Here is a 14,446-nt window from a genome sequence, read left to right on the forward strand (position 1 = left end):
CCGTCCACCCTTATGGGTGTGGCCTGGCTTCCTCTAGGCGCCAGAAGGGTGTGGGAGTCACTTGGCCCAGGCTGGGGGATTGGGCCTGAAGTCCTGCTGAAGTGACCCAGCCCGACGATGTCGGCTTTTCTGTTGCAGAGGACTCGGGCCAGAGGGTTTGGTTTTGCGTTGACAGGATAAGCCCCGAGAGCCAGGGGTCACGTGGCCTGCTATAGGCATGTTTTTAAGGGTGTGGAGATGCGAGTAGGGAGACTCCCAGGGAGAATTGTGGCCTGGGAGAGGCAGAGGGTGGGGTCCAGTCAGAGCCTGAAGCTGTTGGCCAACGCATATGACCCCCCCAGTTCCGGTGGACGCTGGCCAGGTCAGCACAGGCCCTGGAGTCTGCTTGGGCAGCTTGGAGTTAGTTTTAAAAGGAGCACTACAATGTGGGGGTGCAGCCTGGTCTCGACAGAGAAGATGAGGTCCCTGGTGTGCTGCAGGAAGCTGAGCAGGCGCATCTCTAGCCAGCGGGACTGTCACGGGTTTTTAAAAATCTTTTGACAGGGTCCCGCCGTGAGGGCTGTAGAGTTGTTACGGGGTTGGGAGAGAAATCTGGTCACAAATAAGAAGACGGCACCCCAAGGTGGGAGGAGAGAGCAGCCGTTTGCTGGGTGGGAGAGGTGCTGAGTGGCCCTGGGCGGTGGTGCTGGGCCAGCCTGCAGGGCGTGGGTAGGCGTGACCTGGCCAGGCGCTGAGCAGGGAGGGGTGATGTGCTTTGCCAGCCGGTGTGCAGACAGCCGGGCTGTTCCAAGCAGGTGGTGGTGGTGGCCATCCGGGAAAGGCCCTGGACGCCACTGCCAGTCAGGGAGACCGGCCCTGCGCCCCTGTGGCCGCAGGCCAGCAGTGCTGCTGGGCAGGCCCAGGGCCACAACCGCACGCCACGCTCTGGGCTGTCCCCTTAGGCAAAGGCATGTGTGGCGTCCCGTCTTTTGGTCGAAAAAGGTGGCGCTCGAGCAGTGGTGTAGACGAGGGTGAATCAAAGCCATGTTGGTGCCCAGGGGGTCCTGGGCTGAACCCTCACAGCTGGGACTGGAAATGTGGGGCGTCTGTGTAGGGAACATGACACACGTGCCGCGCCAGCCGGCGTGAAGTTCCCCCCGGACGAGAACATACCACTCGGCCAGAAACGGCCCGAGAGCGAACAAGGATGCGGCCGTGGTGGTTTTCCCGCCGGAGGCACGAAGGCGGCGGGAAGGGTGAGCGGCGGCGGGCAGGGCCGGGCAGCGAGCAGGCTCGGCCGGGACGCAGGACAGGGGCGTGCCCCCGACCCGGGTGGGCGCGCTCAGCGCCATCAGCGCGCTCTCGGGGGGTCCTGGGAGCGGCGGCCTCCCAGGAGAGACGCGTCTGCGGCGAGGCCCAGTCGGTGTTCCTCGCCCTGCTGCCACGTCCCTCCTCGGCGCGTGTCGACCGGCGCTGGCAGTCCTGGAGCCGCACCCCTGGGGTGTCCGTGCACGTTTACATAGGAGTTCTGTGCCCCCCAGGATTGCACATGAAGCTTGCTCTGTAGGCGAGAGGACAAGTTTGGTCGGGGCTGGCGCTGGGCTCTGCTGTGACCGTTGTGCCCGTGTGGTGCGGCTCGTGTGCCCACTCTTGACTCTGCTGTGTCCGGGCGGCGTGTGGCCATGCTTCCTGTGCTGCCCCGCGTCTGTGTGCCCTGAGAGCAGCTGCTGCCCCGGACCCCGCTGGGCCGCCGGCACCTGTGCCCCCAGTTGCCTTCGGCCTTGAGATGCGTTGATGAAGGTGGAGGAGCTCTGTCCCCTCCTCCCGATGCCACAGGCTCGCCGTCCTCTGGGGTACTAGCTAGTTGAACCAAGGGGGTAGACCCTTTTTAGAGGAGACCCCTGAGAGTTTGAGACCCCCAGACCGCCCGTCCCCGCCCCCTCCGCGCAGTGTTTGGCCGGGAGGGGCCGGCTCCTCTGCACAGCAGCTGCTTGGGCGCGTCCGGGCGCAGCCAGGCGTTTGCACTAGGAAGAATCAGTGGTCACTTTTCCGACGCCTTCTATGGACCATAATAAATATATTACGGAGGAACAGATTTTGCTAAGATATAATCTAGTTTTATAACTCAATCATGATCAACCCTGTGTGGCTAACTTGCAGTTAAAGGGGTCCCATCAGTGAAAACCAGATTTTTTTTTAAAAAGGACTGCTTTTCATTAAAGTTAAGAAAGTCGTCTTGTCAAAAGGTCTAAAGCTTCCCACCGCGATCTTAAAAGCATGTCAAACAATCCACGAGATGCCAGAGACGCCAACTGCAAGAGAAATGGTACAATCTTAGTGAATGGAAATTGGAGTCAAAAGGTTTGCTGTCCTTCTTAGAATGTTCTAAAATGTCAAGGGAGTTGCTTGTGTTTAACTGTGAACAAATAAAAATTTATTGTTTTGCACTACTCTGCTGTGTTATTGACATGAAGTGACTCCGGCCTCTGAGGGGCCTCCAGGCAGAGCCAGGACCAAGACGCGGAAACCTCTGGCTGGTGCTGGCCGGTGGGGTCTGGCTTTGGTCCCTAAGCCCCTTGTGCTGGTGGTATCTGGCCAGCAGCCACCCCACCTGCTTCATCTGCCGGGTTCCGCCTTCCCCCAGAAGGCTTGGCGGTGTGGGAGGGAGGCCAGGAAGTGGCCACTGCCATCCTGCCGCTTTGAGTGTGCCCCCACCTGCGGTGTCCCCCGGGCCCTGGTGGGGGCGCTGGCGTGGGCCCGGGCCCTGCCGCTGGGGCTTGTGTGTGGAGGGCAAGTGCCGCTGCCCACCCTGCCGTCCAGTTGGGCAAGTGTTTGTGGGAAACTGCCTTTAAGTGACCTAGGTCCACCGTGGCTCGCTTGGGACGGCCCGGCGAGGGCGGGCGCGCTGTTAGCCATGCGGCCTCCGCGGCTGCCCTGGAGACTCGCGTGCTGCCCATGTTAATGGCAGAGGCAGCTCCTTGGAGGCAAAGACTCGGCAGTGGCCATCCTTAATTCTGTCTGGGAAATTCAGATGTTCTCGTCTGAGCCCGTGCCTCACTGTTCAGGGGGTGCAGGCTGGCCCGGGGTCTCTAGCAGGCAGTGCTTGGGGGCAAACTTTCGGCTGAGCACCTCCTGTCCGCGGGGCGGCCGTGGCAGTGGTGTTCCGGGGGCCCCCTGATGCCTCGGGCACGTGGTTTTCTTTAAGGGGTGGATCCCAGGAAACCAAGCCAGGCAGGGAAGTGGCAGAACACTTTTTATTCTTGACCGTCGCCCCCGAGGAAGCAAGAATACAGAAGCTAAGTCTCCCCCTGTGAAGGGAAAAAGCAACAGTCAGACAGGACCCCCGGCCAGCTCCGAGGCCCGTGGCACGTCAGCCGACATCTGGGCTGTGGCTGCTCTGGAAACCAGGCCATTGTCCTTGTACGTCATCAGAGGCTGCCGGCTCCTCCGCATCCCCGCTCCGTGGACAGCAGGGGGAGGGGCTCGGACACCTAACCGCACTGAGGAAGACCATGGGCAGCCCCCGCGTGCCCCGGGGAGGCGGGAGCAGCCCTGTCTGCAGAGAGCCGGTCCCGGTGCCTCCACCTGGAAGCCCAGCTGATGGCAGCTGGGCCTGGGTGTGGGAGTGGGTGCACGGAGGAGTCATGGGACCCGGCCTGCCTGGACACCCTCTACCAACACACTGGGGGTCCTCTTCAGGGGCACAGAGCCCGCCGCTCAGAGGAAAGGTGAGTGGCTAAGCAAGGATGGGAGGTTCTCGTCACTGCCTGGGCTTAGTCGGTGGCCGGGACTGTGGGTGCCCCCGAAAGGGAATCAACCAGCGGAAAGCAAGCTAGCGACAAAGCACCCCACGCAGGAGCAGGTCTCGGCTGGGTCAGAGTTTCCCACCAGCTGGTCTCCAGGGAGGTTTGGAACGTGCTTGGTCCTTCCCCCTGGGCGAGCGGCCGTCTTTGGTGAGGTGCCTACTCTTTGGCTTTGTGAGCCAAGGCTGGGCACCTGAGCTCTGGTGAGGACCAGCGGCGGCCCCAGTGGCCTCCTGGCACGCCTGGGGCACACTCACATGCTGCAGCACCTTGCGGGGCAGCTTCTCCGAGTGGGCGATCCATTCCTTCATCAAGTCGAGGACCAGCGGGATGAGGCTGACCACGCCCCCGTAGTGGTTCTTGGCCTCGTCACAGCTGAGGTGGTTGACCACGTCGTGAGGGTATCTGCGGGGTGAGGCGGCGCCGGTGAGCCCTGCCAGGGCCACCAGCCACGGCGAGCAGGACAGCCCCGGGGGGGTTGGGGGCTGAGCCGGCTCCAGGCCAGGCTCTCCGTTGCGGCTCTGGCTCGGCCGGGGCCGGGCTCCACGGGTCCCTCGCCTGTATGTCCGCCCCAAATCTGCTCAGCCCCTTGGCCGCGTCTGACCCTGCTAGCTGACCACCTTCCTCGAGAATCTGGCGCTTGGTGCTGTGGGTGCCCGGGCCTGGAAGTCAGGCATCACCGTGGTGCCCCCACAGGGACAGGCTCCCGGGCCTGTGGCCCCCTCCCTTGCCCGGGGCTTGCGTTCTGCCTGCGAAGCCTCAGGTACAAGGAAGAAATGGGCAGAGGACGAGGAGAGAGATTTAAAAAGTTGGTGCGCTCGGAGCGACTCCAGGGTGCCAGCGGGCCGGCTGCCCTGGGAAAGCCTGGCAGCGGCCCTTCGGCTCCCCAGCCCAGACTCACCTGCCTTCTGGGCAGAAGGCTGCTCCTTCCTGGGGACACCCTGCTGTCCTGCCCGTGCCCCCGCCCCCCCGCCCCGTGGAGGCCTGCAGAATGGCCCCAGAGTGCACTCACTTGGCTCGAAGGTTGCTTAAATCGTTGCTCTGGCTGACGAGGGTCTTGCACTTCTCGAGGATGTTGTTGGTGACGGGGGTGCCAGTGTGCAGGGCCTCGAAGTGCTGGCAGAGCCTGCTCAGCTCCGCGCAGATGTCCAGGAACATGCGCAGGATGCGCCGGCTGGTGGAGCTGTGGCAGTGGTGGTCCATGTAGTCCTGCACCTGTAGGGCCGGGGCGTGAGCTGGGCCCGCTGGGCCACCAAAGATTGCCAGCCTCCCGGAGCGGCCCAGGTCCTGGGCCGGGGGCTCCCCAGTCCTGCTCTCCATCTTCTGCCCCTGAGCCCTGTGCTCCTGGTACCTGTGCAAGTCCTCCTCTCACAGGGGAGCACAGGCGCCTCGGGGGGGGCCCAGCTGGGCTCCGCCCCGGCTCCCTGCCTGTACCCTCAGAGTCCCCGTGCTCCCGGGCCTCAGGCAAGAGAGAGCTGGTCTCCAGGTCCACGCGTCAGCCCCCCTAGAGGGCCTGCTTTGAGAGCCACCCAGCTGGGCCTCGCAGATGGAGGCGCCCGCGGAGGTATTGAGCGCGCCCCCACCGCCCCGGGTCGCAGCGTGGACGGGAGGGGCAGGATGGCCTCGGAGCTGGGAAACGCCCGCCTCTACCTCACGTCATAGGCCAAAACCAGCTCTAGAAAGAAGAGCTCCGAGGCCCCAAAACCAAACAAAAACTTGAATGGGGGTGCGTTTTAGAGGCAGGAGCCGGGCACGGTCAGTCATAACAGGTGCTCGCGACAGTGGGTCCGCCGATCCGCTTTCAACTCCTCTCCTCGGGGGAGTGGGAAGTGGGGCCCTTCTGGGTTGGGCTCGTCCCCCAGCGTGGCCGGTGACCACCCAATCACGCTGGCTCTGAGGTCGGGCAAGGAGGGCGTGACCTTGTGCCGGGGAGGGCCTGGCTCCGGACCAGGCAAGATTAGCCACCGGTTCCGCAGCCCGGCACTCTCCCCCTGCACCCGAGGGGCCGGCCCTGCCTCCCCCGCCCAGCCAGCCGAGTCCACGCCGGGCTCTCCCGCTGCCCAGCTGCCCCTGGTTGCCAGGGGACGTCTTCCCAAGGAGCCGAGTGCAGTTTGGTGCGGGAGACAGGCTTTGACACCCGGGGGCGTGCTGGGGGCCGTGGGGGCAAAGGAGCACCTGCAGCCCCGGGTACCTACGACAGGTGGGTGTGCCCCGACCTCTGCCACCCTGCCGTTGGGTGGGCGTGCGGGCGAGTCTGCCCATGGATAGTCAGACCTCGTGGCCGCGTGCCCTACGCAAGAGGGTGCTCCTCGGTGCTCGGGCAGGGGGAATGGTGCTGAGCACTGGAGGGTTCCCGGGGCTCCTTCCACGCCTGGACACCTGTTGGTTCCCCTGCAAGCCTGAGCTTTGGGAGGCGGGCCAGAGCGGATCGCCAACTTCCTTTCCCGAGCTCAGGGGGAGGGAGGGCGTGTTGTAGGCACAGCAAGCCCGGCAGGGTGCCCCCTGGGGAAGCTGGGGAAGGGTAGGGGTGCCTGTGGGCTCAAAGTGTTTCCAGAAACTGGGAGAAACTTTTGTGCAAGTTTGTAACAGGGTGCCACCTGCCAGGCTGCTGTTTTCGGGGCTTTGTGTGTTTCCGGGCAGTCCTGGGCCCGGCCCCCCCGCCGCAGCAGCCTGTGGGGGTCGGCCTCCGCGAGCTGACTGCCGGGTGGACACCGCTTCTGCCGAGAGGCCCGGCCTGGCTGTGTGTTCCCGGAGGGCTGGGTCTCCAGGCCGCCCAGCTCGATGCAGACGGCAGCTGACCCGCCAGGTGGGTGGAGGCGAGGATGTGTCTGCAGACGTGACAAGCCACATGCTTGGCGTGTTGAATCTCAACCCCGGCGCAGCTGGACACCCTGCGCCGTGCGTGTCCATCAAGGCCCTGTCCTGAGCCTGGGGCTGCAGACGACCCAGACACACAATTTCATTCGGCCCGTGCACCAGCCCTGGGCGGTGCGTGTCTCTCTCAGATAAGGAGACTGAGGCCAGAGGGGTGACCGTGGCCCCGATCCCGGCTGCAGCAGGTTTTAGGGCCCATCGCTCCCGGCTGGCCGAGCGTCCAGCCCGCCTTTTTAGCCACAGTACCTGCACACGCGTGCTGAGAAACAGAAGGCGGGGTCTGAGTCTGGCCTGGCACAAGCCTGCTGCCCCTCCCTGGGCCTCAGTCTCCTCATCTTCCCAGCGGGGAACGGTGCGCCCGACCCCTCCGGTCTGGGGGACCACCCGACCCCCGCCCGCCAGGAGCCACCTGTCCGATGCTGGAGATGGGCCGGATCTTGTCGTGGGCGTCCTCGCGGCAGTGCTCCAGGGCACCGATGAAGGTGAACTGCTGCTGCTGGAAGAGCTTGTACCTCTGCTCCACGTTCCGCAGGCTTTCTTTGACCTCGTTCATCGTCGCCGCCGTCGTGGTGACCGTGGAGAGGACTCTGCGGGGGGACGCATGAAGTCCTGGGGCTGGACCCGCGGACCGGGCTCCGGAATCGGAGAGGGTGCCGCAGCCCCTCGAGGCGGAGCCGTTCCCCGCGGCCCCAGGGACGCGCACTGCTTCCAGCCCCATTTTTCAGGGGCGCAAAGGAGCCCCAGGGGGACGCCCGTTTACACACGATCCACCCTTGTCCACAGCAGAACTGAGCCCACCCCGAGTCCATCCACGTCAGGGACATGCCCTTTGCCACAAAAGCGGTTTCCTTTGCCCAACCGTGGACAAGGACTTCCCTGGTCCTCAGTTTCTTCAAACTGTGGAAACACACGCACACACCGCACACGCACTCTCGGCCTTCAAGGCCTCCTTGTGTGGCCAGCAGCAGCAGGCTGATGCCCAGCAGACAAAACTTGTGATTTTGTCCGTTTGGACCAAATTGCTGTAAAACGTGACACTGCAGCTGGCGGGGAAGCTGAGGGGCGCTCGGGCAGGCAGGGAGGGTCAGCCGTCCCTCGTCTCTGAGAAGCTGCCATCCCTGCTCGGCTCCCTGCTCAGGCGGTGCGCGGCAGCAGTCCGGACCTGGGGCTGGCCCGCTCCCCGCCCCCCCACCCCCAGCACTGGCTGCCAGCGCCTCCTCCCGGCCACCTGTGTTAACTGCGAGGACGTTCACACTGCAGAGAGCTCCAGGCTCCCAGCAGCCACACACCCCCAAACCGCCTCTGTGAGCAAAAGGCTGCGGGCCCGTCCCGTCACCTCGCGGTTCTGCTGAGCACATTCTAGGTCACAGATTTATGGAACCCCGGAGCTGGAAGGGCCTCTGTGTGCTGTCCCCCTTAAGGTCCAATGGGAGCGGGGGCGGGGGATAGGGTCCAGAGAGTCACAAATGTGTGCCAGACACACCCAGGTCCTACCTTCCCGACCAGGGGCCTCTAAGAGCCCAGGTGGTGCCATGCGGCACCCCATTCAGCCCCGCCTTGGACCCGGCCCCAGCAAGATGCTGCAGGTGGAAGGAGCCAGAACACTTGGCAAGAATGGGGGTGGGGAGGGGCGTGCCAGGCTCCCTGGCAGTCCCCGAGAACAGGATGGAGCCGAGTGTCCCGCATGTCCTGAGCCCAGGGCTGGGCTGGGGCCCAGAGGCGGCTCCACAGCTAGAGGAGGCCAGAGGGGTGACAGACCAGAAGGTGCCCCATGGCGGGGTGGGTGGGAAGCCGGGGCTGGGGGCTGGGGGCTCAGCTGCAGCTGGGCGGCCATAAAGGAGTCACACCAGGAGGGGCCCTGACAAGGGACCTCATAAACCTGTGCCAGCTACTGTAAGTCAATCGAGCCTGCGTCCCCAGCGGCGTCCACGGTGACCCCGGGAGCCCCACGCCAGTGTCTCCGACAGAGCAGCTCCACGCTCGCCTGAAGGGGACTCACGGGAAGGGGGTGCACTGCTCGTTGAACACCTGCCACCACCTCGGCATGCGGCCTGCCCCCTTAAAAGGAGGCAGAGACACAGTGAACTTGGGGTGCAGTGGGCTAGCCAGGGAGGCGCTCCCCTCAGGGCGAGATTGAAGGGGACGCCAGGACACTGGGTGGCCGAGGTCGAGAAGGACATCTAGCGCACTGTTTTTGAAAATCAGTTACCAGCAAGCCGCCCACGAGAACAAGCCGTCAGAATTTTAAATACAGACAGGACGAGGCGGCGCTGGCGTAGGCTGGAGCCTGAGGCCGAAGCAGTCACCGCGGCCCTGTCTTCATTTAAAGCTTTGATATTTTATTCTAAGTGGATTTTTGCATTAATTCCAATTTTTAAAATGTTGCATTAAATGACGCTATCTTGATTATGGGGCTCCGGGCGCCCCGTGTTTTGTGCTGAGGAACTGCCTGACCTGCTTCACCCAGCAGGGGCCAGGCTGGCTGGGGCGTGAAGACCTAGGAAGTTCTGAGCCTGCACAGAGCGGGTGCTGGGGGCCTCGAGCCCGCCTTCCCCTGAAACACGCAGGGTTGGGGGCCAGTGGGTGAGAACCAAGCTCCGGAGTCCCACCGTCCAGGGTTCAAATCTCAGGCCCTCCACCTTTTGCTGGTCCGGGGTCAGCCGGTCACCCCAAGCCTCCGTGCCCCGACCGCCCACGGGGAGACGCCAGCTTCAGCGTCCAGCCCGGGGCAGCACTGCAGGGGACACAGCAGTGTGTGGCGCAGTGGCCGGAGCTCAGGGGGTCCGTGCCGGGCCTGCGGGAGCGGTCAAAGCCCTACGACCGACCAGTGTGCATGCGGTAAGGGGGGGAGCACGTGGGCACGGTGGATGCCCTGCCCGAGCCCCCCCACCAGGGTCCGGCTGGCTGGGCCCCGGGGCCTGGCTTCCACTGCCGCGGGACTTCCCTGCTCCCCTCTCGGAGTAATGAGGACGAGCGGGCGGGGCTGCCCCGGGTGCCCGCTCCCCGCCCCCACCGGGCTGCCCGGGGCTGCCAGGCTCTCCAGGGATACAGCACTACCTTGGCTGGTGGCCCCAAGAGCCCCGAGAGCAAAACTGACTCGGTTCTTGATCCTAGCAGCTTGTGACACGCGTGTCAGGGATGTTGCGAGCGCGGCTGTAACGAGCTCTCCGAAGCCAGCGTCCCGGAACGAGCGTCGCTGCCGCCGAATTAGTCGGGATGAAAGGCACGGGGCGCGGGCGGCTCGGTCTGCGGGAGGAGGAGGGGAAAACTGATTACCCGATAGGTTTTAGGCTTTAATTGATTTGTATTTTTCCAGGCTGCGAAAGAAGATGAAATCGAGGTATGAAAAGCGCCTAGGGCTGAAAATAAATGAGGAGAAAGGCAAGTCGTTTCAGAAATGTCCAGGAAGCGAGTGGAAGCCTCCGTGCAGACTCGGTGGTTGTGCTCTTTGTTCCGGGGAGGCAGCTTCCGTCTCTTCCCAGCTGGCTTTGCAGTTGGGCTTGACAAGCCTACCAAGGCGGGCGTGCTTTGAGGAGGCAGATCTGAGGCGGAGAGGCAGCGCCCCGGGTTTTACTGTCAGAGGCCATTTCCCTGGCTGTGGGCGGGGGACAGGCCCTCGCTGGCCTCAGGGCACCTGCTAGAGGCCTGGCTCTGCCTTTGATTTAGCAGAGACCTGGTCCCAGCGAGTCCCCCTGCCTGGGCCTCGGTTTATCCACCTGTAAGGTGAGGGAGTTTGGTTTAGGGCTTTTCAGGGGGCCTCGTGATGCTAATGCGCCATGATCAACTAGTCAGGCAATTGGCCCCGAAAGGGGAAGCGCCTCCTCCCCCCTCAGCCAAGCCCCCCGGCACTGGGATGCTCGCCCACAGCCCCCTCTGTAACGGGGCTGGAGAAGCCTTTCCTCGGGGCTGTGGCAGGGGAAATGCCAACACTGCTAACAGCGGCCCCTGCTTGGGCGGCTCACCACCTGCCTGCACCCCGTGGAAGGCGGGGTGTCACCGGGGAGGGACGGGAGGCACAGGCAGGGCAAGTTTCCCAACTTCTCAGGCCAGTAAGTGGTGCAGCCAGGCCCAGAACTCTTTACCGCTCCTTCTCCACAAAGCACCCCAACCCCGCGCTTTCATCCAGGGCCCAAACACGGCAGCCCCCACTAAGAACGGCGGCGCACGAGCTGGCGCCCCCAGTTCGGCGATGAGTCAGAGGCTGGGTGGCCCCCATCCCACCTCCCCGGCCCGGGGCGGCAGCGGAGGGAGGGCCCCTTCGTTCTCCGAGCCCCCCACGGTCCGGCCTCGCACCCGCTTTGACCTTGCTCGTTCTAGAGCGGCCTTCGCCTCCCGGAGCGTCCTGAAGTCCGAGTGGCTCGGTGGGTCCGCGGGGTCTGCAGGCCCTTCCCGGGGCCGGGGCTGGGGCCGGGGCGGGGCCGCGGCCTGATTGTTACCGTCGGTGCCATAGCAATCGGTCACGTGGCGGCCCCGCCCGGCCCGGCCCGGCCGCGGGCGGCTGAGCCCTGAGCGCCCGCCCCGACGCCCCTCTCTCCCCAGTGCCCGCCCCGACGCCCCTCCCTCCCCGAGGGCCCGCCCCGACGCCCCGCCTGCCCCGCCCTCCCCACCCGCCCCGACGCCCCTCCCTCCCCGAGTACCCACCCCGACGCCCCTCCCGCCCCGCCCGCCCACCCCGACGCCCCTCTCCCCCCAGCGCCCGCCCCCGACGGCCCTCCCTCCCCGAGCGCCCGCCCCGACGGCCCTCCCTCCCCGGGCGCCCGCCCCGACGGCTCTCCCTCCCCAGCGCCCGCCCCCGACGCCCCTCCCTCCTCAGCGCCCGCCCCCGACGCCCCTCCCTCCCCAGCGCCCGCCCCCGACGCCCCTCCCTCCCGAGCGCCCGCCCCCGGCGCCCCTCCCTCCCCTCCCGCCCGCCCCGACGCCCCTCCCTCCGGTCCCTCCCGAGCGCCCACCCCCGGCGCCCCTCCCGCCCCTCCCGCCCCCGACGCCCCTCCCGCCCCCGACGCCCCTCCCGCCCGCCCCGACGCCCCTCCCGCCCGAGCGCCCGCCCCGACGCCCTAGGGTCGAGCACGGGGAAACTGAGGCCGGAGGCCGGGGCTGGGCTTGACCCACGAAGTTCCTCGTGCCCGGGCCTGGGCGCGCTGGCGGAACCAGGCCCCCCCCGGGGCCGACGTGCCTATGGGGGCGCTCCTCCCGGGTCCCGAGGGGCCCCGCCGGCAGGGACGCCGGGGGCGGGGGCCCCGGAGCCGAGGACGAGGCCGGGCCGGCGGCTGGGCGCGGGCGGGGAGACCCCGGCCGGGGGCGCCAGCCTCGGGGACCCGCGGGCGGCGGGGAGCGGCGCGCGCTGATGACGTGAGGCGCCCCTAGCGACGGCGGTTGCCAGGGAGCGGCGCGCGCTGATGACGGCGCCCCTAGCGACCGCGGGGCGCGGGGAGCGGCCTCGCGGCTCCGCGACATGGACGCGACCACCGCCCCGCACCGCATCCCCCCGGAGATGCCCCAGTACGGGGAGGAGAACCACGTCTTCGAGATGATGCAGGTGACCGGCCGCCGCCCGCCCCGACGGCCCCCGCCACTGGGGCGCGTCGTGCCCGCGAGGCCCCCCGCGCCCCGACGGCCGCCTCCGGAGACGCCCCGCCCCGGCCCTGCCCGCCCGCAGGCCCCGCGGGAGGAGGGGGCGCGGGCCCCCTGGCCGGGACCCGGCCCCTTCCGGGGCGCAGGGCCCCATCCGTGCGGGCGGGCGGCGGCCCCCGGGGGGCACCCCGCGCCGGCCGTGCCGTCTGCAGCGCCGCTTCTCAGGGGGCCGCAGCCCCGCAGCCCTTCCCCGGCGCCGCGCCCCTCGGGTGGACTCCAGGCTGGCCCCTGCCCCGAAGGGCGCCGCTCCCCGTGTGACTGAGGCAGAGCCCAGCCCCTGCGTGTGCTCCAGGGTCCCTTCTCCACCGCCTGGAGGTCCAGGCTTCCTGGCGGGCTGCGAGCTCTGAGCTACTCGGCTTCTGGGGACTAGAGGGAAGGAAAGCAGAGCAGGGCGCGCCCCAGCCCCAGCAGGTGCCATGGCGACACCTGTGGTCATTTGGGCCTCTGACCTGTCCACGCAAGAGCAGAGCTCACGCTTCTGGAGAACCCTGCGTGTCCACTCTCAGCAGACAGGCTTCCCTTGGGAGTGTGACCTGGCAGGGAGGGAGGGGCTCCTGATGCCGGAATCCTAAGTAAAGAAGATGTCTGGCTGATCAGAAGCTGGGCAGCTGCTGGGCCCTGGGCCTCCCGGCCCCCCCAGGCGCTGTGGGCTGCTCTGGGCTGTGGAAGGGGCACCCGAGAAAGCCTCTACTCCAGGAGGTCCGGCCTTTTGTCTTCTGTATGTGTGTCCCTCTGTGGATGTACCACGGCCACTGTTCTAAAATAGAGCATTTTCATTTTAAAACAATTTTAGCCCCACAGGAACTTATACAGATAGTAGAGTTCTGGTTTGCCCTCTGCCCGGCTTCCCCCAGGGAGGACACCTGAGCAGTGCACGTCACGACCCGGCGACTGACCCTGGTGCCGCTCTTACCTGGGCGCCAGCCTTGGCTTCATCCGTTTCCCCTGCACTCGAGTTTCTGGCTCCGTGAAGCCGACGACACAGGGAGAGTCACAGACCCAGTGCCCGCTTCCATTTTAACATAATAAAAAAGGACTACTTTTACCTCCTCCTGAGCACCACCGCTGAGATCACAGGACATACAACTATTTAAAAGTGAAATTAAAAAATATTGGTCTGAGCCATCTGAACTCTTACCATCCTGCCAGTGAAATGGAACCCGGGATTTCTTCCTCTCGGGTGCAGTGGGCAGCTGGCCCAGGGGAGGGAAGGAATTGCTGGTGAGCGCGTGTCAGCCCTCTTTCTACTGCCCTATACTCACCCTACCCCCCCCCCAGCTGAAGCCCCTCCCCGCTGGCCTGAGAATGGAAGGATGCCCCTTACCCCACCAGCCGGCCCTAACAGCCACCCGACTGTCCACTGCCATTTGTTCTGGAGCCATGGCATCTGCTTGCTTTGGGCATGAAAAGGCCCGAATAGCCAAGACTATTTAGATACTCTGGAGGGACAAAGGTGATGGCTTGTCCCTTTGCAGACATCTGCATTGGCACCTACGGTGATGTGCCAGGCACTGGGGTAGGGCAGGCAACAGCGGGGATGCAGGGGGCTGCAGCAGCACGTGACAGGTGTACCTGGTGAGCATGACCAGGAAGGCAGTTTCCACTGACCTCTGCAGGCTGAGGAAAAGTATCAAGCGGAGGGAACAGCATTTACTAAAGCTCTGGGGGTGAGGGAGCAGGGCACATGAGTAGGCCGAGGGGGAGGGACCCGGGCAGCCAGCTCAGAGCCTGGGCCCCTCCAGCTCGGCCTCCCTCCAGGAGCCTCTCCAGCAACTGCCATGTGCCCCTGCCCACCCTGCCTCTGCTCTCGGGAGCCCCAGTGGAGCCCGCTAGGGCAGGGGCAGGGTCCCAAACTGAAGGCCTGTGTGGTGGGGCGCAGGGGAGGGATCGGGCCCCATAGGCAGGATCCATGTCGAGGGGGCTGTGGAGCCACCTAGCCTGGGGCCTGGTTGTCTGTGCAGGTGGTAACCCTGCTGTCTGCCTCTCGCCTGCAGGCGATGCTGGAGCAACTCCTGATCCACAAGCCCCCGGACCCCATCCCGTTCCTCATCAGCCACTTGCAACAAAACAACGATAATGGTGAGCACTGGGGAGCTCTGGGGTCGGCCTCCGCCCCCTCCCCTGACCTCCGCCCTCCCTTCTCTTGCCGGGAAGAGCTG

The 14,446-nt window shown here is 65.6% G+C and overlaps 2 protein-coding genes across 5 annotated transcripts in view; one reads left to right on the plus strand and one right to left on the minus strand.

Moving 5' to 3' along the window:
- Positions 1-2,055: 2,055 nt before the first annotated feature.
- Positions 2,056-11,051, minus strand: SPACA9 (sperm acrosome associated 9). Of its 3 annotated transcripts, XM_037492969.2 has the most exons (7): positions 10,960-11,051; positions 9,714-9,902; positions 7,066-7,243; positions 4,795-4,997; positions 4,040-4,187; positions 3,109-3,287; positions 2,056-2,291 (listed from the first exon to the last, which is right to left on the minus strand). In XM_037492969.2, the coding sequence occupies exons 3-6, from the start codon at positions 7,207-7,209 to the stop codon at positions 3,276-3,278; spliced, it is 507 nt and encodes a 168-aa protein (XP_037348866.1). In that variant the 5' UTR covers positions 7,210-7,243; positions 9,714-9,902; positions 10,960-11,051; the 3' UTR covers positions 2,056-2,291; positions 3,109-3,275. The 3 variants fall into 3 exon arrangements, with proteins under 3 accessions (XP_037348866.1, XP_037348864.1, XP_037348865.1); XM_037492967.2 differs by lacking the exons at positions 2,056-2,291; positions 3,109-3,287 and having other exon boundaries at positions 3,294-4,187; XM_037492968.2 differs by lacking the exons at positions 2,056-2,291; positions 3,109-3,287 and having other exon boundaries at positions 3,294-4,187; positions 9,711-9,902.
- A 1,022-nt stretch (positions 11,052-12,073) lies between these two features.
- AK8 (adenylate kinase 8) overlaps positions 12,074-14,446 on the plus strand; it is a 79,461-nt gene continuing 77,088 nt past the window's right edge. The window contains exons 1-3 of one of the 2 annotated variants that reach the window (XM_054689223.1): positions 12,157-12,192; positions 13,142-13,508; positions 14,282-14,366. In XM_054689223.1, the coding sequence (XP_054545198.1) occupies positions 14,285-14,366 (82 nt within the window). In that variant the 5' untranslated portion in view covers positions 12,157-12,192; positions 13,142-13,508; positions 14,282-14,284. Of the gene's footprint in view, positions 12,193-13,141; positions 13,509-14,281; positions 14,367-14,446 lie in introns of both variants that reach the window. The other variant, XM_037492939.2, reaches the window with a different exon arrangement.

The sequence above is a fragment of the Talpa occidentalis genome, unplaced genomic scaffold (assembly GCF_014898055.3).
Source record: "Talpa occidentalis isolate TD23 unplaced genomic scaffold, MPIMG_talOcc4v2.1 talOcc4.7, whole genome shotgun sequence".
Lineage (NCBI taxonomy): Eukaryota > Metazoa > Chordata > Mammalia > Eulipotyphla > Talpidae > Talpa > Talpa occidentalis.